Source organism: Phlebotomus argentipes, unplaced genomic scaffold (genome assembly GCF_947086385.1).
Source record: "Phlebotomus argentipes unplaced genomic scaffold, Phlebotomus argentipes genome assembly contig_5, whole genome shotgun sequence".
Lineage (NCBI taxonomy): Eukaryota > Metazoa > Arthropoda > Insecta > Diptera > Psychodidae > Phlebotomus > Phlebotomus argentipes.
The window spans coordinates 10,072,990-10,096,011 of NW_026776165.1; the positions used below are offsets into that span (position 1 = coordinate 10,072,990).

Sequence of the window (23,022 nt, forward strand, 5' to 3'; positions counted from 1 at the left end):
TCAAAGTGTCTTTTTGATCCTTTTCATCAACTTTTGAGTTTGTAGGTTTCTCTTGAATGTTAGAAATCGTTTTTGAGACTGTATTTTTCTGTGTTTCTTTGGAAAAACTTACTTTCAAAGACTAAGAACAGATCTCAAAAGAAATCACGAGGGATTCCTGCTGAATTCCTTTAGAAAAAATTTGTCTTATGGATTCCTGGAGAAATCTTACTGAACATTTCCGGCATTTTTCCGGCCTTTGGAATGAGAAATTTAACTTTGAAGATTCCTGGAGCAATCCAGGCGTTGTTTTCCCTCCGAATTCGAATTGGGAATCCTTAAATTGCTAGTCAATCACTCTATCATCTGAGTTAAGGGTTCTTTATGACAACAATCTTTCGTTTTTAAACTTGTTTCGGGTTTTTTGAGTTCTTGATCTTCTGCACTGCTGTCTTATCCTTTTTAAGTTATGCCTGCAAATGCCTTCTTCCAAATCTTTCCCGAAGTACTAAATTCCATGCTGGAATTAATTGGTCTGACTCATTGAGTTAGTTTTCGAGTCTAGACTTGTGTTGCCCGAAGGAGTGTGATTTGGAGTTTGAACAGATGCCTTGAGACGAATTCTCCACAGTCGCGGTGCCATTGGTAATTTGTGATGCTTCATTAGTCCATTGAATGGCCAACAATGCTCAGTAATCACCCCTTCATAAGTATCTTCTCTGGGTATAAAAGGCATGAATGCAAAATGAGAGCAATTATCGAATACAAATTGCCTGGCGCGCGCATCTCGAGGTGTTAATTGTGTTTACCAGTTGTGTGCTATCGAAAAAGAGGAAGTAATCGAGAGATTTAATGATGAGATTTCCAACCTGTTCTTATTAGACCTCCAAAAATCCCGGCCTGTGTGTGTGATTTTCATCCGCAGCAAGAAAAAAAGGCGATTTCAACAAAAGCTGTTGATTTTAAGTGAAAGAAACCAATAAAATGTAAGACAAATAAATTGATTTTGATCGATAGATAATTGTATGTTTTTAACCAATATATTGAGTGTCGATGTGAAACGGTATCACTCCATCATGGGCGAGATTTTTCGGTATAAGAATATATGTTGTGAGTGAAAATGCGAGTCAGTAAAAATTGCCAAGATGATGGAAGATGAAAAAGCCCGTTGCAGATAATGACGAGGTACTAATGCTGTTATAATTGCAATTCGTATGGAAATTCATATGTAATTTTAACGCAGATAATTGTGATAATGAGGACGTGCTATATAGAATTGTGGTGAATAGAAAAGGCGCGCGAACTCGTCGAAAATGGTCTGAAGCCGGGCAGGCAGAGTGTCGGTGCAATTAAATTATGGTAAAAACACACAAAAACACTTAATTTTCCATATCAAAGCAACGATTCATTGAATACACTTTTACCACTTGCGCGAGCTGTTTAATTCAGCCTTCATTAAAGTGTCTTAATGATGGGTTCGAGAAGCTAAAAGGTTTTCTATTCTTAACACCCAATCGTGGAGAAATGCTTCTTTTTCACTCCGAAACTCACCTCATTTTGATTCCTCCTCGGTGCTTTTTTTTGTCCACACAAAAACTTGACGGCCAAGGAGCAATATTGGACATCTTGAAGTGGTGGAAGATTGAAATCATTCAATTAATTTGCAATAAAATTGAGTGATCTCCGTGATCTTGTCTGCCGGAGCATCTCGCGTTTTCGGGTGGAAATTCTTCGCGATGGTCTGTCGCTGGAATTTGCTTATCTGCCCACTTTAATTTACTCACCTTAAAGCTATATTCGATATGATTCAACGGTCTTGGCTTTTTATTGTTATTGCGTGCTGAAGAGAAGATAAATCTGTCGCTGAGACATCATTTCCTCGCGATCCCATTTAGTCCGGCGATGAAGTGGGAAATTATCTGAAATCCACTGAAATTCTATGTCTTTTATTTAGGGCCTAAAGATACTGGAAGCGAGCCAAAGGGGAAAACGCAGGCCTTTTAGCATTTGGGACTTGATATGGCTACATAAAAGCTCTTATTCGCCTCTTCACTTACATTTAAAGTCCGTGTCATGAATTTTGGTGGTGTATTTATTTACTCACATGAGTGCAAATTAAAATGAAAATCAATCACTGGGATTGACGAGCCAATTTTTGAGTGTTGAGGAAACTCATGTCCAGAATTCACCCTTGAATTTGTGTCGATGATGCGAGTTTTTTAGGTGAAGAGATCTCCTTAAGATGTAAACACGCTTGATTGTGCTCTGATTAAAATATCCTTCACTGAGTGTTTGTTTTGGCAATTGCCGCGCACAGCGCAAAAAAAGCCGTAGGATGATGAAAAAGCATCGCGAGTTGATCGGCATGAGGCAAGAATGAGAGCGAGATCTCCTGAAAAGCGCACCAGCTGAGGCTGCCAATAATCATTTGGAGACTCTGTGTGTTTGTGCCGACTGTCTGAGGCTCACCTTGATGCGGGGTCTTCAGTCGTGAATTGACTCTTCGCCGCTTAACATCGTCGTTTGCTCAACCTTTCACGTTTGCTCGCGACTTGAGCCACAGATCGATTGATCTGCGTCAAGCTGAGGCCCACTTGAGATTGCCGCAGTTCAGTTTAATCACAGTTGCGCGAGTTGATTGAAATTTTTATTGTTCCATCCACTGGACAAGCTAAAGTTCTTCGCAAAGTGAATACTTACCTGCACTTCCCTGGCCAGATTGCGATTGTGTTGTGTGTTTTGCCTTGACTCTGAGTCACAGCGCGCGCTATTTGTATTGTATATTTGTATCTCTGTGAATCTGCGAGGAGGTTCTTAAAGACCAGTAGAAGGAAAAAAAGGCCAGCGATATTGCGAATATCGGGAATTGTGAGTTGACTGTTGCCCTCGTCATCGAGATTCAGTCATTTGTGCGGTGTTTGTCTGGCAAATACGCCGCAGATTCTCCAGTCAATTTCAAATGATCGCGAATTGTGAAGAGACTGAAACACGTGCCCACAGAAAGAACATCTCGTGACACTTTTTTATGCCTTCCAACACCTTCGTGTGCGACAATCTTCTCACCTCTCATTGTGGCATCTGAACAAATAAAAGCGCGCACTATTAATTCAATTCAATGACGGCGCATCTGAAGAATTCACAGGGCTGCGCTTTGCACACTTTGCTGTGAATTTTCCTGCTAAATCACCCCAAAAAGACAGCATCAAAAATACAGAGCATCACCTGAAGATCACCCGAGAGCCGAGCTGAGAAGGTGAATATATACCACACTCTATATCATAGGTTTCATAGGCAAATTAAGAGGTCCACAGCAATAAATCCACAGTGGATTGTAATGAGGATGTATTTGAAGTCAATGGACAGAATTTATCATCATTAGTTGGGAATATAAATCAGCTGCTGGAAGTATCCAAATGCAAATTAGAATCGACAGCAATGGGCCCCTAAATTTCTCACTCCCAATTCGAAAGACACTCACAATTCAGGTGGGTTTTGGATGTTCTACGCTGATCGCGATGTCATGAGATTCCTCATAGGAAAATTCATAAATCAACCAACACCAGCGCACGAGAGTAGGACAAAAAGCCGAGGCATCTGCCGCTTTTAGGTCCAATTTGGGCGGGTGGAGGCAAAAAGCGCGATCTCTTGTTTTTCAACCACGACTTCAGCAGCCCACCCGACTTTAATTGCCCCTTTAATTCTCAAATTGCGTGCCAAAGAGTTGGCCAAGAGGGACTTTGGAGTTTATTCAGGTGATCTCGTTGCAAAGTGCGGAGTTTATCGGCCACAGGCGAAGATCGGCAAGACATTTGTGAAGATAAAGAGTTGATTGTAGATCATGAACAGCTCAAATTTGGAACGAAATCTGAAAAAACTGCTAAAATTCAGTAATTTCATATAATATGAGATGAAATAACCGCCTGTTATTCAACTTTAAGAATATTATTTTATAATTTAAGAACGTTAATCTTATGTTTTATTAATTTTAACCTTGAAAATGATCCGTGTAGTTCAAGATGTCTTCTTTTCTCACGGATTTTCTTCATGAGAAGTTCGAAAGTTAATTTTTCAAATTGAATAATCTTAAAAACACAGTCCGAAGTTTTAAGTTTTACATTATCTAAACTTACTGCATTGAAACTGAAGTAGATTTTCAATGTTTCGCGTCCTATTTGAGAAGATAAGAATTAAGAAGTTGCATAGGATCGTTTGGAATACAATGTCTTATAGTCGGGAGGGAAAAATTTGAATATTGTTGTGCTGGAAAGAGTGGCACATTTCGTTAATCTCACATCAACGGTCTGTCGAATGGACGTTTAGAGAGCAACTAGGAAGAATGGGTGTGATGAGAAAAATCATAAAAATAATTAGAAACGTGTTCTTTGGGGCTAAAGTCGCTTTTATGGTGGTTTAATCAGTAATTTATTGGTCACATTATGTAGATCATGTGAGATTCTCTCCCGGGACAGCTTCGGTGCGCGACAATTCCCTAGTTTTTTTCCCACCTGAGCCGCGGCGGCGCGGCTTCTGAATTTCTCCAGTGGCATCCTCAAATTGGTAGATGAAAGAGACTTGTATTCCGAGTTATAGATTCATAAATTTCATTGCCATGGGGCCGCTTTTGTCGATGCTTCTGGGATGGGAAATTCAATTAATTCCTTCCCAGCTTCAGCCCAGCATTTCCACCACACGACCGAAAATATATAGAACTGTTTGGCCAGAAGATCGTGATTATCTCCAATGGAGAATCTGTATCTTGTTCCTTGTTCCAGCATGTCCTCCGATTTGCTCACCCATTCTTATTAAATAATATTTGAGTAGCAAATTATCATATTACACAGAATGTCGGGAGATATTGGGGATGGAGGAGACATGGAGATCGCTGAGGCAAGTGTCACGAAATATCGAGGGGAAAATATAACCCGTGTCTCTGCCATTGAGGAAAATAAATATCTGTATACGGTGGAAATCGCGATGGATGGTAAGACAAGTTGTGCCGTTTAAACAGTAGCTTCTCATGGTAGTCCCGAAGACAACGGAGACACGATCAATTGATCGTGGTTACAGAATATATTGCTGTTGTCTTGAGCTTCTTCGCGGGTGAGAAAAGGCGTGTGTGGAGCAAATCAAAAATAATTATCTCACCATTCGATAAGACCATCAATTTTCAACTCTCAATGCTGCGCACAACTTATTGTTTTTTCACACCCGATGACACTTTAACGCTGCGCCGATGTCAATTTCACATATGTGGAGTGATCGAGAGAGCTCTAAAATAAAGCAATATAATGTGCATTGGCTAAAGATCATGGATTGATATTTCGCGTGGTGGAGAAGAAATTGCGGCGCCAGAATGTGCGCAAGGGGAGAAATTCAGGCCGCCACAAAATATATATTTATTATTTAATGCAAATTGACCGTAAGAATGCCAAGTGGCTGTTAAATGCAGATGAATCTTGTCATTTCGGCCTTTGGTAAAATGCCTTAAAGTATTCCCCCCACGAATCTGCGGCGTCCAGCAATAATATCGCGATAAATATTGCATGTTGAGGGTGTGGTTATTTGCGATCATTTTTTTCCACCGCGCGCGCAACAGCATTGCGCGCCGATCTTGTGCAAAATGTCCACATTTTTGCTGTCATTTTTCCCACCACTTTTCCCGGGCCGCGAGAGGATTTCACGTGAAAAAGAAATACAGTGACACTCATATACATATTTTATTTGCAAATAGTGTCTTTAGTGTCACAAACACTCAATCATTGTGCTTAATTTGCCATGGCGATATCGCCAATGGGGGGAAAAAATGAACATGATCAAGTGACACTCGCGATATTTCTTCATCTTTGAGATTCAGCGCGCAGAAGCATTCCAACTGATTGTGTGCTTTCAATTATGCACGAGATTCATGGGATGGTGGAAAAATGCATTGCCGTCTATTGCGATCGAGTGATCGCAATAAATTGTCGTGTTTTATTAATTAGCCAGTAAAGTGCTTGTCAAGTGATCGTCAAAGCCAGGGAATGCCTCTCGAAGCTTTCACACCATCGCCATAAATAGGATCGAGCAGGTGATCGCGAGTGCCTGGCGAACGTTCCCCAGATCATTTCCACCCGCACGGAAAAATTAATTGACTCGAAAAGCGCACATGTGAGCGTGTGTGTGGCATCGCGATCGCCAGAGTTACGAGATCGCAGGTGATCGCGACTCAAGCAGCATCATTTGATTGGCTAGAGAACCGCTATTTGAGGCGTGGTTTTCCACTCTCTGGCGAAACTGGAGAAAATTGTGCCTCAGTCTAATGCTCAGGTGTTTTAATTCAATTTTCCACCTCGTCGATCGCCAATCGATCGCCTCGATTGCGTGCGAATCGCCGTCTTTACACCCTTTCAGAAATGCTCGTACAAAACTGCGGAAATTATCGCATTTGCCGCTGAAATAGAAAAAATCAGGGGGGAAGATAATTGACTCAAAACTGTGTCATACTTCTTGCCGAAAATTATTTCTCCCAAGGAGGAGATAATATGGCTAAAATATGTACGTATCACTTCCTGACACTTCCACATTTGGTAGAAAAAATCCCTAAAGACTTTTCAAAGCCATCCATTCAATTAAACGATTTAAGAAAATTGAATTAGTGATATTTCGCCAAATATGGTAATTATTTTGATTTTACGACTGAAAATCAACTAAAAACTAACCAAAATCTAACTCACAACTTTTTAACTAAGCTTTTCTGGCAATTTTTATTGATTTTTCTTCCTTCTTTTTGATCATATTCTTTGAATAGCAGTGATTTTTCTTAATGGATTCTGAATAAGAATATTTTTAACTCAAGATTGCAGCTGTTAAGCCAAAAAATTAGGTTATGCTGTACTTTAACACTATTTTTCGTCAATTATCTTCCAGAAATTAGTGAAAAAAATTATCACAATCGTGTTATTTAGTCTTAAATGAGTCACATAATCCAGAAAAATATGGTAAAATGCAGGCTTGAAGGAAAAAAAAAACATTTCTTTTGAATTGTACACCACTTTGTGGCACAATTCCTTCGCCTTGAAGGTGATCTATCCATTTTTAGAACTCCAAACGAGCAGATTCTCATTTGGAATTATCATCACGATAAATGTAAATTTGTGTGGTGCACCTTTTCCACTGTCCTTTTGCCTCTTGCACTTTCTTATCGGTGTCTCTATTATCATAAAACATCTTTCGGAATAGGAATCGATGTGATCTCTCCATGTCTTCTTCATTCTCTTTCTCCACGCGATTCTCCTTCTTCTCAAGCTTCCTCCACTGTTTTGTGGTGCTTTTTTTTCGTGCCTCTCATTCGCCCAACATCTTGCAACTCATTTATTTACTTACCAATGATGCATTTTATATGGGATACGATCGATTTGTCGTTCTTAAGTGATCATTGATTGTTGAGCGGCGACGGTTAATAGTTTCTCGTGTGGAATGTCATCTGGAAGCGAGGAGCAATTAATAAAAAGGCACTGTGTATTCCACTGCGAAAGGCAACAATTTCAGCCGCCACAGATAAGCTCTGCACAGCAGACAATATGGTGCAATCTGTGATTAATTTCATTGTTCGAGAAATGCAGAACAGTGTGCTGAACTCAGGGAAGTATGCAGAGTTCTGAATTGGAAGGCATTATATGTGGCTTCCGAGGAGTGAACCTATCGAGGGAAGTTAAACGCCTTAACTTAGGGCACAAAAGAGATGCGTGGAATTTGTTTAACAGCCCAACTATTCTGCGGGCACGAAAAAATGCCAGGAAATGGGAAAATGCGTAGACACAGTGCTGGCGAAGTTCCAAACAAGAGCGGCAAATTGTTGGCGAATGCTGCTGAAAAGGATAGGAGTTGTGCTGTTCGCCAAGTTCCATCCAAATTGTTGGCGTGATTCTTTCCATGCTGATTTTTTTTCGTCTGTCTGGCGTCAATAAAAGCTCAGTGGGTGTACGGAAAAGTCTCTCTGGATTGAGCAAAATCCCCCCGGAGAGTTACAGTTTGATCGCCATGTGGTCGAAGATTTTTCCAACAACTTCATCATCAAACGTGCGAGATGATTTGGTCCGGAGATGATGATTGCGATGAAATGATGCGGGTTTCGTGCCAAATAATCACTGTGCGTACATGAAAGTTTCCTTCTCTGGGCATCAAGAGCGTGGGATTGGGAATAAAAATCGATAGTGTGTGTGATTTCGGGCGATCTAAACTATCTAATTGGATTAAACATGGGATCGCGATGATGGCTAACGGTTCAACCGCGATGCCCCATCATCTAATTATCGCCTAAACTCGCCCATTTAATTGATCACTTGATTATCTTGTCAATCACCGCCGCGTGTTAATTAATTTCCCCTGGCGGGGATTTTTGCACGGCGATGGAGGGCAGAAATAAGGGGCCTCCGCGGTCACACCACATGAATACCAAAGCAGTTGCCAGCATTTTCTCACTCACCTCGCATGGGCTGTGAAATTTTCACGCGATATATGGCGAGAGAAGGGAAAAAGGCGAGTCCCCTTTGCCGGAATAGAGAAGAGACTTTGTTGAGGCAAATCGAATCACTTTGAGTGATTTATTGCAACACTCTTCGCTATCTTGGCCGTACGGCAAGAAAGGGTTGCTTGAGTGTCTCTTTTCTCATCGCCGAGCGTCACCTCTAAAACCTTTTATAAATGAGCCATCGAAGACCTTTTTTTTCGGCTCATCTCTTCTTCAATTTTCTCATAGACACACGGACACACCATTAAAACTGAAGAGGAGACACTCAAGAGTCAACGATCCGTGTCAGAGGTTACAATGAAAATTGCATATACGTTACGAGGCGCCCAACAAAAGGTCGTCGAGCGAGGGAAATTTCACTTATGCGACGTTGTGACGCAGAAGAGCTCGCACCTTATCATCTCCACATTAAGTGATACGCTCGCGATTGCCTTTGCGAGGCCACAAAGCGATCGGGCGCATTGAATTCGGCTCCAGGGTCCATTTAGATGATTGCTGGTCACATTAAGTTGTCAAATATATCACTGTTTAGTTCAACAAACATCAAAGTGGATGCCCAAAAGAGAGGCACGGAAGATGTGTCGCCTGATATTGATTAAAATGAATTGAGAAAAAGAGCAAATGAGATGTGTCGCGAGGTTGAGACTGAAAATTCCCCAGAGTTGTACAATAATATCACAGAGTGACTCCTCTATTCATATTCAAATAAACCACTTGGCTTTTTGCTGCCTCTTCCTTTGCCAGGCAATGCTGAAGAGCTGATAAAAAACACACTCCTCATTTAGATCATGTGAGATGGTTTGGGAAAACACACGCGAGAGTGTCGTCGTGATCGTTAAAAATCAAAATTATTTACTATATTTCAATGTGAGAACTTGAGGTGCGACAAAAATTGCGCAGTCAGAGCATGAGCTCATGTTTTGCACTCTCCCAGCTAAAAAACGCTCAGTGTCGTGAAAATGCGATCAATCTGCTCAGATGAGCAAGATTTTGGCAATTCACAGCAGAAATGTTAAGAAAACACTTTGTGGAGATCATAAAGAGTTTCTCAATGGTTTCTAAAGACCTTGTTGATTATACAAAATCGTGATTTTCATTTAAAATTTTAATTATTTTCGCCATATATTGCCACTAGAGGGCAGCAATTTAAATGCATGTAGAAGTTCCGATTTTATTTCTCAAATCAATTTATATCAATAATATTAACAGAACGAATAGGGAGGATTTGAAAACCTCCAAATAATCTGTTAACCACTATGAATCCCGTAAAATAAAATTTGTAAATAAAATAGTTTTTTGCGTATTTAAACACCTAAAAATTCTGATCTTGTCTTTGTGAAATACAATCGAAAATTCTGTAATAATCAAATATTTAAATATATTAAAATCTTGATGAAATATTCAGAGTATATTTAAATATAATTTGAATTATATCAATAATTGGTCTGAAATATTAAATTTTTGGTTATCTTATCCCAATTTTTGATTTTTTTTTAAATTTAAAATGAAAATAATTTTTTAATTATCTGGTTTGACCAATGAAAAGAATCCGGATGATGAGATTTGCTGCCGAGATACAAAGTTGTCCGGAAAATTGTGATCTTTCCATCCGTGGACTGTGTTTTACGAGACTAGAAGTGTATGAAGTATCGAAAAGGGGGATTTGAGTGATTTTAATTAAAAAAGCCACAAGAGTGTTCGATGGGATGTGATCATCGCCTGGAAAGTGTGTGCAGTACGTAAAACTCCATTAAAATATCTTCCGCATTTCATGCCTTATTGCTTTTGTGCGGTGCAAGAGATGAAGATTCATCGTGGTTTCTCGGTGCGCATCTTGGGCGCGCAAATGTCTTCGGCGAAATGTGATGGCTAAAAATAGGGAAGGACAAATAGATACTGGTAAATATTTGTGTTTTTGGTGAGCCGACACTAAACAAAACCCAATTCATATAAACTCTGATGGGTGAGAAAAAACCACACAATGCGCTGAGCGGAATTCATTGTTGAGGTGCAGCGCGAGAAGTTGGATTTGCTTCACAAAACCCAAGAAGCGCACAATTCTTGTGCTCAATGTGGTTTTATTCAATTTCAATCTATATGGAGTTGATATTCTCTCCTGGCTGTCGATCTCTTTTCCGCATGTTCTCGCGCTCTTTTTCGTCTGCGCGCCATTCTTTCACTTCCCCATGTGTTTATTCACATTTTGGCTGTTCACAATTAATCAGCGACTCTCTGAACTCCTTCTCTGGGCCCTCTTTTTATTATCACCCATAAGTTGCGGAGAAGAAAGAAAAGATCTCAATCGCGGACACAGTCGGGGAAAAAAATCACCACGAGATATTTCTCGGCTGCTTCTTCATCCGAATGCCCCCAAGAAAGCCAGAAGCCAAATTCCCATTTTTTGCGCTCGACTTACCATCCGCTTTTGTCCACTAATTTGAATATTCTCGAGGGCTCCACCGAGAGTGCTTGTGCCCCTTCAGAGAGCCTCTGCCAATAGACAATTCTCCGCGGCAGCCCGAAATGGGATGTTAAACAATTAAGATAAAATAACAAACTTATTAATTCACACAACAATACATCATTCAGCCTTTTACCATCTGGAATTTGATCATAAAAGTAAACATTAGGTCGAGAGAGCAATTCCTTTCAAACGCAAATTACTCCCATTTTTTTTCCTCTTGACGAATTTTCACCCACTTGAGGAGTTTCACCTCTCGGGCGGTTCCTTAGCGCACTTGCGCCCAAGATGAAGAAAGTGCCGTTGAGATGGAATCGTTACGAATAATGGATAATTTGAATAATGCCGGAATCGTGAAAAAATTTCCGAGAGAAAAGAGATTTTTTTCCGCACATCCAATTCACGCAGCGAATGGGAAAAAGCCTGATGAATTAGTCATAACAATTGCCACCATTGATTGTTGATTTCGCATTCAATTGCTACTGTTTACAAATCAACATTCTGTCGAGATTGTGTGCCTCTTTCGCCTCCGGAGACAGAAAAAAACACACAGCATCTCGACCGTTGAATTTCGCTGTCGCAGCGCGATTCCCAAACTTATGAGGATTAGAAGAGTGAAATGACACAGTCAGACTCTGTCCTCAATCTCTCCGGAAAGTGCCTCCATGGGATGCCAAATTGCCATTCGATGCTCAAAAGTGGTGCTTTTTGTCACCTTGAGACGAAAGACATCAACGCGCCAGCGACGAACCCGCGACATGAGTTCTTTCTCTCTCTCGCGCGCGCGCTAAATTATGCAAATTCCACTCGAATTTTGACATAATCCATCGGAATTTCGTCAATCACTCTCTGGGGGTGGCGATAAGGCGGCCCAAAGGTGTGCCACTCACTCTCAGCTGCTCCATATCTCTCATCGCGCGGCATTCGAGAGCGCGCCGGGCAAAAAGTGTCAAGTGCTTTTATTGGGTTGACACTGCGTGGTGCAAAAAGGCAGCATTTATCGCCAGCAGATATGGAAGTGCGATGGCAAAGACGGTCTCATCACTTCCAAATACAGTGCAAAATAGCGCAAAATGGCATGAGAATTGCGTGGTCATTTGCTCATCCGATGTCTTGGCAATTCTCTACGCCAATTGAGCTGCGCGCGCACTTTTTGCGCACAGCGCGAAGCTCCTTTTCCGAAACAGGAGGGAAAAACCACCCATAGAATCTCGATGCCCTCCTGCGCCATTTGATACACCACAGCCAATGCCTTCTCAACGCCGAACACATCATTAAAAACTGTTCACGCTGAGATGTACGTTTGAATTATTTAGCCATCAAGAGTATGGTGATTCCACGGTGTGTTGGCGTTTTATTTTTGCTCAGCCATGCTCCTGTTATACTTCTCCGCGAGAGAGATGCTGAGTGCGGTGAGAATTTAAGTAATTATCATTAAATCCGTTTTTATTGATAATTCCATCAAATGAGTGGATATATACCCTATAAAAGTACATAATCTACAATGTTGGGAAACGTATGTGAGAGACGCCCTCGGAAAGGGGCTGACAACTTCCAGAACATCCGCCGAAATCGCTGTTTTGAGCGACGCATTAGAATTGTGGGTTTTCTTTGACATTTTTCACACATTTCGAATGCAAAAACAGCATTCATTGATCATTTAAGAGTTGTAAAATCTAAAATTTTAAATAAAAAGAAGTTAAGAATAATTAATATAATTAATTCTTGGTTCTAAGTCTGCGAAATTAATTTTTACTATCCTTTTTGGTTAATAATCTAAGAATTTTTACTGGAATTTCTTCCAAGATTGTGTTTGAATTCTGAAGGAACCTTTGGTCTTTCAATTTTCCCCAAGATTACTTGCATCTTGGCTAGTTGTCAGCCCTCTAAGCCCTCCGCATTGAAGGGTTGAAACCGTGCGATGAGTGTGTTTTTCAGATGGAGCTGAAAACCGCACAGCAAATTAAGAAGAAAGAAGTGGAAAAAAGCTAGCAGGGAATTAATCAACGAACCAAATTAATTTCAATCTGTTTATTGGTCATCAATGCGTGTAATGTTGTATTTATGGTTATTGGAAACGAGATACGACACCATCTTCAGTCATTTGGCATTCACTCTGTGCACTTTGTAAGCGGAACAAGACAAAACACTAGTAGCGCAAATTGATGGATGGTTCTTCTTGCCGATGGACAGTTGGAGTGGATCGGAGAAGTTGGTGAGGAGGGCAAAAAACCGCCCAAGAGGTGGCAATATCTCCTGGATATCTCTAGCATCTGTGTGCGCGGGGAATTTTCTCCTAACAAATAGCAAAAGCACACGATAATTGCAATTCGTTTCAATACATATTTATAGAAGATGAACTTATCCTTTTTACGGTATTCAGCAACATTTCAAGAATGGCATCAGCCATAGCATGATGGCATTAGAGCTGAAGCATGTGTCGATGAATTGGAGAAGGTTCTTTCTTGGTGGCTCGCGAGGGGGAAAAAAGTGTCGCGGCTTTTTGCCCTTTGAAGCTGCCAACGTGAGTGGCGGTTTTTGATAGATTTCTGAGCCTGATGAGATTCCATGGAGAGCATCAGCGATTGCGCCTCACTGATAAGAAGCCCATCTTTCTCTCCTTGTGCGCGCTCGCCAAGGTGCCGTTCGAGGGGGACGAGCGGGAGACTCTTTCTCTAATGAAGGCACAAAAAAGGTAATAACATGTGTTAAGTGTAAAAAGTGGTACAAATAAAATAATTGGTTACCCATTCGGAGCTATCCGGCGGCTTTTTCCCCATCGCCAGCGTCCAGTTCGCCACTAATCACCTCTCTCAGCTGAGCCGTGCGATAGTTGATGCGCTCTCGCGGCTCCTCTTCGTGCGCCTAATTAATTTGGCAATTTCCATTTGACCATCCAATCAATTTATTGGATCAATGAACTCCTTTTGTCATTACCCAGTGATGATGCGCGGTGTTGACGCCCTCCGCGGCGGGAAATTTCGTGGCCACGGGCAACAAGTGTGTTGCTGATAAACTTTCACTGATGGTCTGGCGGCGAGAGGCGCAATTTTGTGGTCAACGCGGCAGAAATTGTCGGCGCATTTTATCACAAGATGCGCACCAGAGAGAAATCACTCCACCCAATAAATATGTATGAAAATATTTTGCCATGCAATGAATTTGTCTGTGTCTGAGCACCGGACAAATGATCAAGTAGTGGCTGTGCATTGCATTATTCAGTTGGATGGATTGTGGCTGTTAGAATAAGCATGGCAAAAAAGACGTGCAAGAGAGCCATGGGAACGACTTATTAGATGACGAACGATTAATCACGAAAAATTCTCCTCTGCCGCCATAACAAATGATGCCTGATGATAAAAAATGATTGTCGTTTTACCATTTCTCTCTCTCCTCTCGAGGCATGCAAATCTCGTCCTGCTGAGATCGAATCGATCACAATTCATGTCCTCAAGAGGAGGGTATCGAATGCAATATCTACCCATGGGTCCTATTGTTCTCCTCGTTATTGTGACTTTTCTCCATCCAGAGAGATACATCCAGTGATTAATGATCAGCGATCTCAGCCCAGCCATTTTTGCCAGTGATCCATTTCGGGGAAAAGTTGTGAGATAAAATCGTAAATTTTCACTCGCGATTGCGCGCAATTAATACGCTGTCATCGCGTGAGATTCGCATGCGCAACAATTGAGTGACGTGATCTTGTCAATCAACATTAATCGATTCATGTGTCGAGTGAAATTTCACGAAGGAGAGAAAAAGAATCAAAAGAGATGAAAATCTGACTGGCATGTTTTGACTGTGTGACAGGATTTTATCGTCAGATCGCTGCTCGTGACAAGTCTGATGTCATGTGATCTTCAGGAGTGCGATCGAGGTCTATTCTCTTGCGATTTGGGCTGATAATCCCACTGATTGTATCTGCAAATCGTGAGGATTATCTCGTCTGAAAGGAGTGGTTCTGGCGTGAAGATGTGGAGGAAAACGTGGAGGACTGCAACTGATTGTCTCGTTACTTGACTCCCTTAACTGCACCAGCGGATAATTGATGGCGCACAATTAATACTTGTAATTAAAAATTAACTCCTGCATTCATCCAGATTCCGTGTAACAAATGATCGCTGTCTGTCGACTGCTCTCTGCAATCTCTGCAGATTCTTCTGAGTCCATCCACCCGCCGAGTGACACAGTAACCCAACACATGCATTCCCCAGCACATCGCTGATTGATCGTGTACATTGAGTGATCTTCTTCGTGTCTTCAAGACAAGGTTAACCACTCAATCAGTTTGTGCGGAGGAAAAATGAATTATGGGACAATTTCCACGAGACAAATCATCTCTGGACTCAAAGTCATATGTTTGCAATTACTCGAGAAATTTCTACAACACACAAACACACACAGTTTTCCATCTTATACTGAACTTCATACACATGCCTCTTACTAGAGAATGTGTAGTTAAAAATGTTATACCACTCATTTGTCTATAGCAGAAAATAAAAGGCAAAGGAATGTGATTCTAAGCATGATAATATTTGTATTTCCGAATGCGAAACACCACAAAATAATCCCATAAATGTCCAACGGTGAGAGAGTGACTATAAAATATTTGGATTTTATGCCGTCATTTCATTTGTTGTGACACTTTTTATGTGCGCCATATGATTGTGGCATTATTTTTGCATGGCAGAAGATGGTGAGCAGAGACATAAAATATAATCACGATCATTTGCTTGGTACCCGTATTTCCTTCAACTGTATCTTTTTCACGAGACCACCCAGATTTCGTCTTGCCACGCTTTTTTCTTACTTTCTGGCATTAATCGCCCAGTTCAAGAACACCATATCGATCGCGCTCTCTTACAATCTTGCCACATCTTTATCAACTCTTTGCGTGTCTCTTGACAACATTATGATCCACCCACAAATAACTTCACATGCACTTTGCGAGAAGGAGTTAATGTGGCACGTAAAAATGAAAGTAATTGGGAGTGATGCGAAAAAGCAGAAATTAAGATAAGACACTCTTCCCAAGACAGCACGTATTTTCACGAAATCGTGCTGATAAAGTGTCAAATCAACCAGTTTGGACACACAACAAATCAATGCTCCTTTTCAGAGCAATTAAAGCACAAACTGTGACTCTCAGAGCAAATAAAACCCTTTGTTAACTCTCACTTTTCCCCATATTGTGAATGGACAAAAAGTCAAAGATGCAATTTACATGGGATTTTTTGTTGTCCAATTTGCATTGGCAGCATTGCAAGAAGAAAGACACCCACACGCGACTGTATTTCGGCATAAAGTGTCCATTTTCGTCTCGAAATGCTTGGAGGGCAATTGACAAGACACACCCCATCAGTTGAAGTGTTAAACAAGAGCACAATTCCGTGGCATTTTGTCCACATATTTGCTCATCCTGTTTCGTATTTTTTTTCGTCATCCACAAAATACCTCTGATGCATCTTGCAGCGATGATATTTCTCCTCCATCGCGCCTTGTCGAGGCGAATCACAAGACGTCGTTTATGTGTGGTGTCTGAAGGAATGTTTCTGTTGTGTCATCCTCATCATCATTAGTCAAAGTCAACAACAATGGGACGGATTCTCCGTGATCTTCCGCGTGAAAGAGGCTCTGGAGTGACTCGGGGGACGAATTGTGTGATTCACTTAAGCTGATTTGGGTGTTTAGTGTGTTGAAAGAGGTGGTTTATCTAGCGAGAGTGGTACAAATTGATGGAATACGCGCGGCGGCACATCTCGCGAGGGGCGAAGAGTGAAAGACATCACGATGCTACGATTATGTCAACGGAATTTTTTCCATACTCACACCTCTCTCTCTCTCTGGGACTCAATCTTGAGAGATTCATTAATTCTTGTGCTGCTCGGCGAAGGGGAAGTCTCTCTGGGCTGCTTGGATAAATAGACTGTCGAATATGGAGCATTGTGAAGAATTTCCATGTGTGCCAGTTAATTTCTGCGCTAGCATAATTTGGTGTGATGGTTCATAAAAATATTAGAAAGTCCCCGCACACAAAAGACGTCCATAAAGCCATCTAATCTCCATAAATTGGTTTCGGCTGCCGCCGAATACGCACAAGAAGTGCCTCAAGGTGGTTGCTATTCTTGGCCCGAATATCATTTTCATGTGCTCACTTTTTATTGTCTGCAACCACAAGCAAGAGACAGATCTTCACCTCAACAGAAGGCATTTTAATGAACACCCAACATGGGATGTTTCACTGTGCAGAGCCTCAATGTTTGTCGCTGGATTCGGTCCTACCAGAGTGAAGAAAATCAAAAGACTTTTCAGGAGCTCGATTAAATGCAAAGGTTCACAAACAACCATCAGCAAAACACGCGATGATGATGAAGTTGGCGCACAAAAAGCCACCGAATGATTCTCAACATCATTGCCAGAGTCGAAGAGCGTCTTTTGCGGTGAGACGAAATATGTTGAGGTGATTTATGAGATCGGCGGATGCACAAGAACCAGTCCAAATATACTCATGACCACCAAATCCCCCCAAACGCTATGTTGATTTGGTCCGATTTGATCCCATTCAATTTCAATACTAATTAGCCGCGAGAGCTTATATCTCTGCGCTCTCTCATACCGTGTGATTAATGGGGGAGCAAGGCGAAGAAAAGGTGACGCAAAGCATCGGCAATCATGGCAGATTAGGAAACATATCTACAAATCAAGCCAGAAACACCACAACATTTGCATACTAATAATGTGGATTTTATGGTAAAATGATCCTCTCTGGCCACAGAATCCGAGATATATTATTTGTGGAGCACATTTTTCCCATGTGCGCCACCGCGGGAAAATTAGGAACAGCGCGCATCATCAATTTGCGCGCGCAAATGCCAACATTACAAAAATACCGAGCTCGCCTCCTCTCAAAGCTCACTCGTGATTTCATGCAATTAACCTGGGCGTTTAGCTTAATTTAATTAACACTCCAAATCGTGATTCATTGGACGAATCGGCTGCGTGAAAAATTGATCTCATTTGAGTTGAACGAGAGAGATTTTTCTTTCATCTCAACCTTTTTTTCTCCTAACGCAGACTTGCGCGCCAAACATGAAAGAGACTTTTTGTCTTGACCCTGATTTCCAGGGACAAATACGTTTTGGATATTCTCTATAAAGAGATCAATTAACGTTTTCCACCTACTTTGCATGTCAAAGCCTATGAACTCACCACTCATTGTTTGTGACTTCCACGCACACGAGGTAAAAAAAGAACGAGCTGAAGTGAGTGACAAAAGGAGAGAGAAAAAAAACTGATGAGTTCATTCTGGGAAGCTTCTTGAGAGATTTGCTGGAGACGCTCAAGTGGAAAAAGAGCCATCCCACGTGTGAGATTGATCGAATTTGTCCGAATCTGTTGAGACTTATTGTGCATTTATGGTAATTGGATCGTCTAAACAGTTTTTTTTTCTGCTCGTCATCTCCACCGAACAACACAATCTTAGCGGTTGATCGCCTAGACGATCAATCGTGATGTGACTTTTTCGAATTTCCAGCTTATAATTCTGCTTCTTGTCGCGATAAGCGCAGATCATTTGCCACCTGAAGTTTCGGCTGGAATTCCCGTGTGATGACAGCCACTGAAATACTGAATCTTTGTTGCTTATGTAAATATACCGGATAGTACTTGTCAGAGGACAGTCTAAGAAACACACGATTCGTTTCAAGGGACGATTCATGTGACGTGTCCCTTGAGTGTCACATGCATGGTCATATGACACTCGGAAGAGCGCACTTAAAGAGGTCACTGTGAAGGGCGCAAAGTGATGCTGTGCGAATCGACATTTCTCTTGTTAGACATCAAATTGAATTAAGTCAGCGCTGAGCCGCAAAAACGATGATCAACGTTGAGAAGCGAAAAGTGCAGGAATGAAAAATCGGCTGGAGAATTAAATTAATTTTAATAAATTGATTTCAATTTGAAATTCACCGAAAATTACTTGACTTCGCGTCTTGTATGTGTTGTGGAGAAAAAGTGATTTATGACGAATCGCGATTGTGGTTCTGCATAAAAGAGGATCAGCGCGCGATTGAGTGCAGCCAGAATCTTTTTGCATCGGTTGGGTGTTTTGGCCATGGCCAGAAATGTTATTGTTAAGACAGCTAAAATGAGGAGATATGTACAATTTGATAAATAACGCGGGCCTCTTCTTGAACACCGATGGCGTAAAATTTTTCATAAATTCATATCGAAAGAGTGCAGAGGAATTATATCAAAATGCAAAGCGTCATTCGCATAAGGAATCGCATGGTCGCATTCCTGCCTTTTTTCTACCCATCTTGGGGTTCTACCTTCTGGACAGTCTGTGTGCATTTTCACTCGGTTTGGAGTGCACGGAATCCGGTTTGACGACGCGATCCACGAATTTATATTCACCAATTCCGAAACGCGCGCAATTCAATTGCGGGACTCTGGCGATGGCGATGAGGAAAGGAGTTATTGCTAACATTCAATTGGGTCTTGTAGTCACTTATTCATTTTCTTGTCTTCAGGAGCACCCAAAACGAGCCACTCTCCGCATGGCCCAAGGAGCTCCTGAGACACCTGAGATTTCACCCAATTGATAAAGTATTAACAATTTTTTTGCACACACATAATGGCATTTATCGGTGAAATTAACCAAGAAATTACATGGTTGATCATTTTTTTCTCTCTCTGGGGAGACCGAAACGCCCACTGGAAATTAATTTGAGGCCATTTTCGACACTATGAGACATTCCGAAGCAGAAATTACTAAATTACGCATACTTCATCTCCAGTTCCCGCCATTGGTATTACTTTGCAGAGGGCTGATAAGTGGCGATTTCAGGACTGGAGCGTAAATTTATTAACAGCACGGCAAAATTATCGATTGACTAACAATTTAACTAATGTAATAGTAGCTAAATCTGCCTCGCCAGATAAGCGTTAAGTGTTAAGTGACAAGGTTCCTTAGCTCTTGAACAGATCATCAAGCAATTCAGCAACTTGCGAGCCTCTTAGTTTTCTTCTGGGCGCTAAAAAAAGAAGCAGAAAAGCCTTAAAGAGCTATGCTGATAATTGATGATTTCAATTATAAAGCAGTTGGATGATTTTTTGCTCACGACACCGCCTTTATTCTGGGTGATGATCGAAGACCAATGAAGCTCGTGGGTCCACGTGAAAAATGGGTGCTTAACAATTTGTTTCACTTGTGCGAAATCGCGAGCAATTTCCATGCTGACGACTCCGACTGGGTGAAATTATGTATTTGGGAGAGTTCTCATGGGTGAAGTGAGTGGCGGAGAGAAAAAGATGCTTTATGTTTTAATATCGATTGCTGGACAGGGCAGAAAAAATGGCTACTGAATCTCCGCAATGGACTAAATAATCCATTTCCGCCTTCGTGGGCTAATTGATGATGATGATTGTAGCACATGAATATCGATTAAATCACCGCCGAGAATTAATCTCTCAAAATTCAGTACAATTGCGAATGCCCATAAATAATAAATGCCGAGCCGAAAAGATGCTCAGCCTCGCGATGGTATTTTTTTTACTGGCACAATAAAGAGGCGGAAAAAGCGCAGGAAGCCTCAATCCCCGAAGCACTTTCAATTGCAACTTGCGCTGTTGCACTTTTGTCAAACGATAAATCTTCATTATAAAAATATTAAAGTATCGCTGCACTTGTCATCGAATCTGCATGAGTATTTTCACTGAGCATAATGCTTAATTTATGTGGCCAATTTCTTCCTCTTTCGCGAGCTTCCACCAAGAGACACTGGGCGACTGACTCATTGGCCAAGAGTTGAGAAAAAAAAAACGCCAATGATGCGTGCTGAGAGTCTAATTTTCACCTCACGCGCTTCCAACTGCTTTCCACTTAAGGCGGGATAGAATCTGCATAACAGAATGTCGAGAGGAATTTTGGGGAGATGTGTTAATTTCGAACTCGCCATTTGTGGTCAGATTATCAAAAGAGAGCTCTCAATATGATAATTTCGATACAATTCAGTGGAAAAGTGCTTAAAAATAGATTCCTGAATTGGGCAAAAAAGTCAATTGAACTCTATATATTTCAAATCAGAAAGCTCCAATTATGGAGAATCATACGAGAGTAAAAAGAATATTATTGTAAGATGCAAGTGAAGACTTTTCTGTGAAGTTTAGCATACTTCACAAATTTGGACAGAATTGAACAGATGTGCTCTGAATGGCACGATAAGGTGAATTAAATTCAGAACAGAATGGCTCTGAACAGAGGTCAGAAGAAGGTGAAGCTCTTTTTTTCTGCACCACATAAACCAAAATACCATCAGATGCAATAACAATAATTTATTCAAATGAAGATTTCTTGTTTCTCTCCTTGCAGATGAATCAACAGTGCAAAGTGTGCGGAGAACCAGCCGCTGGATTTCACTTTGGTGCATTCACCTGTGAGGGTTGCAAGGTAAGAAGAAGGCCTTATTTTCTCTTCCGGACCATCGATTTTCGTCTCTGCAATTAAATATGTCGAAATTGCTGCCCCTGCGGCCACGGTGTCGCTTCTTGTTAGGCTATCCAGCAATTGCGCGATTTCTTGTTCGGCGCGGGATTTGCTGAAATTGGAAGCTTGTTGGGCAATAACTCATTGGAGATCAATGAGATGGCGAGCCCTCTCGTGATCCTTTTTCCGCATTTTGCCTCCCTCTCGCCAAATCGCCCGGCATTCCGCTGATTTATCACCCCAAGTGTGGAATTAAGCGTGTGGCTAAAGACCGAATCGCCGTGGCCAGGAGAAAAAAAAAGCTCCAGCGCGAAATTAATTTGGAGTCGCTGTAAGTGGGTGGGAAAAGAAATGAGGAGTCATTTGCTTGCGATCCACGCCGATATAATTAATGATGAATAAATAAATAATCTACTCTAATTAATGGAATGATGTGTTATATCTTGGGTGGTTCTCCACCATTTTTCACCATGATGTATCGTTATTAAATTTCCCCGTATTTGGCCAGCGAATTACACCTAAATCATTGCAACCTTTCCCATCCACGCTGAATATGTAATTGCAAATAAGCGGAGAATTTTGAGGGCCTTCGCTGAAAGATCATTAAAGATGTGAACACTTTTTGTGCATGAAAATCTTTACATGTTCACCGCGCAAATTGAGCTTCTTCGTTTTCTTGTGCGTTGCTTTGTGATTGAATGCATAAATATGACTATTTCTTATTACAAATCTAAGAAAGGAGAATAAAGACAGTTTTGTGATAAGACAAAATTAATGAAATGTAATTAAAACTCAATAATTTGCCAATGCTCAAATATTTGCCTTCAGATGGGTCAATCACGGTTCGTAAATTGACTCACAAGTGATTACATCGAATGGGACGTTTTTCACAGAATGACTTTCCCCTCGTGCTGATGTCCAACATGAGAGACACGTTCGGCAGCAATTAAAATCTGATTTAGTGCCACACACAGCAGGATGCGTGATTTTTTGTGCACTCTGTGGGCCAAAACAATCGCGAGGAGATCATCAAAAAGTGTGATTGATTGGCACACAAAGTCCGCCCGTGTCGTGTTAAATTATTAATTTGGCCGCAGTGAAAAGCGCGAGAGCCGAAAAAACGGCCATTTATGAGCACCGATCGCGGCATCGATCGGAAAATGATGGTCACAAATCATTTTCAATGGGTGAAAAACGGCAGGTGACCAATCGACACTTAATTATTGCACGCGTCTTGTTCCCTTGCGCGCGATATATTTTCCCCAAACATGACCGCCAATTTGTCCACCCACGATCCGCTCTGTCTCTTCAAAATATCATGCACTTAATGCCCAATTTTGTGGACTTCTTTACGACGGCAATTTGCCACAGAGCTGAGCGAAAAGAGATGTTCCATCGAGGGGCAGCCATTAATAAATTGCCGACAATAAATTAATGAATAAAGTGGCCCAGAGGAGGAGCACTCAGAAAAGTGATAAATCAGGGGAAAATATGGAAACAATTATGGATTGCTGCATTGCACAACAAATGAAATCGTTCTTGTTTTTTTCCCGCACGAACGCGAATTCCTCCGCAGTTGTCGCGCCG

General features: G+C 41.3%; 1 protein-coding gene across 1 annotated transcript in view; it reads left to right on the top strand.

Moving 5' to 3' along the window:
- The first annotated feature begins 2,697 nt into the window (after window positions 1-2,697).
- The window catches only part of LOC132255980 (protein embryonic gonad-like), a 40,951-nt gene continuing 20,626 nt past the window's right edge, over window positions 2,698-23,022 (top strand). The window contains exons 1-2 of the mRNA XM_059752157.1: window positions 2,698-3,232; window positions 21,322-21,399. Coding sequence (XP_059608140.1) covers window positions 21,322-21,399 — 78 coding nt within the window. The 5' untranslated portion in view covers window positions 2,698-3,232. The remainder of the gene's footprint in view (window positions 3,233-21,321; window positions 21,400-23,022) is intronic.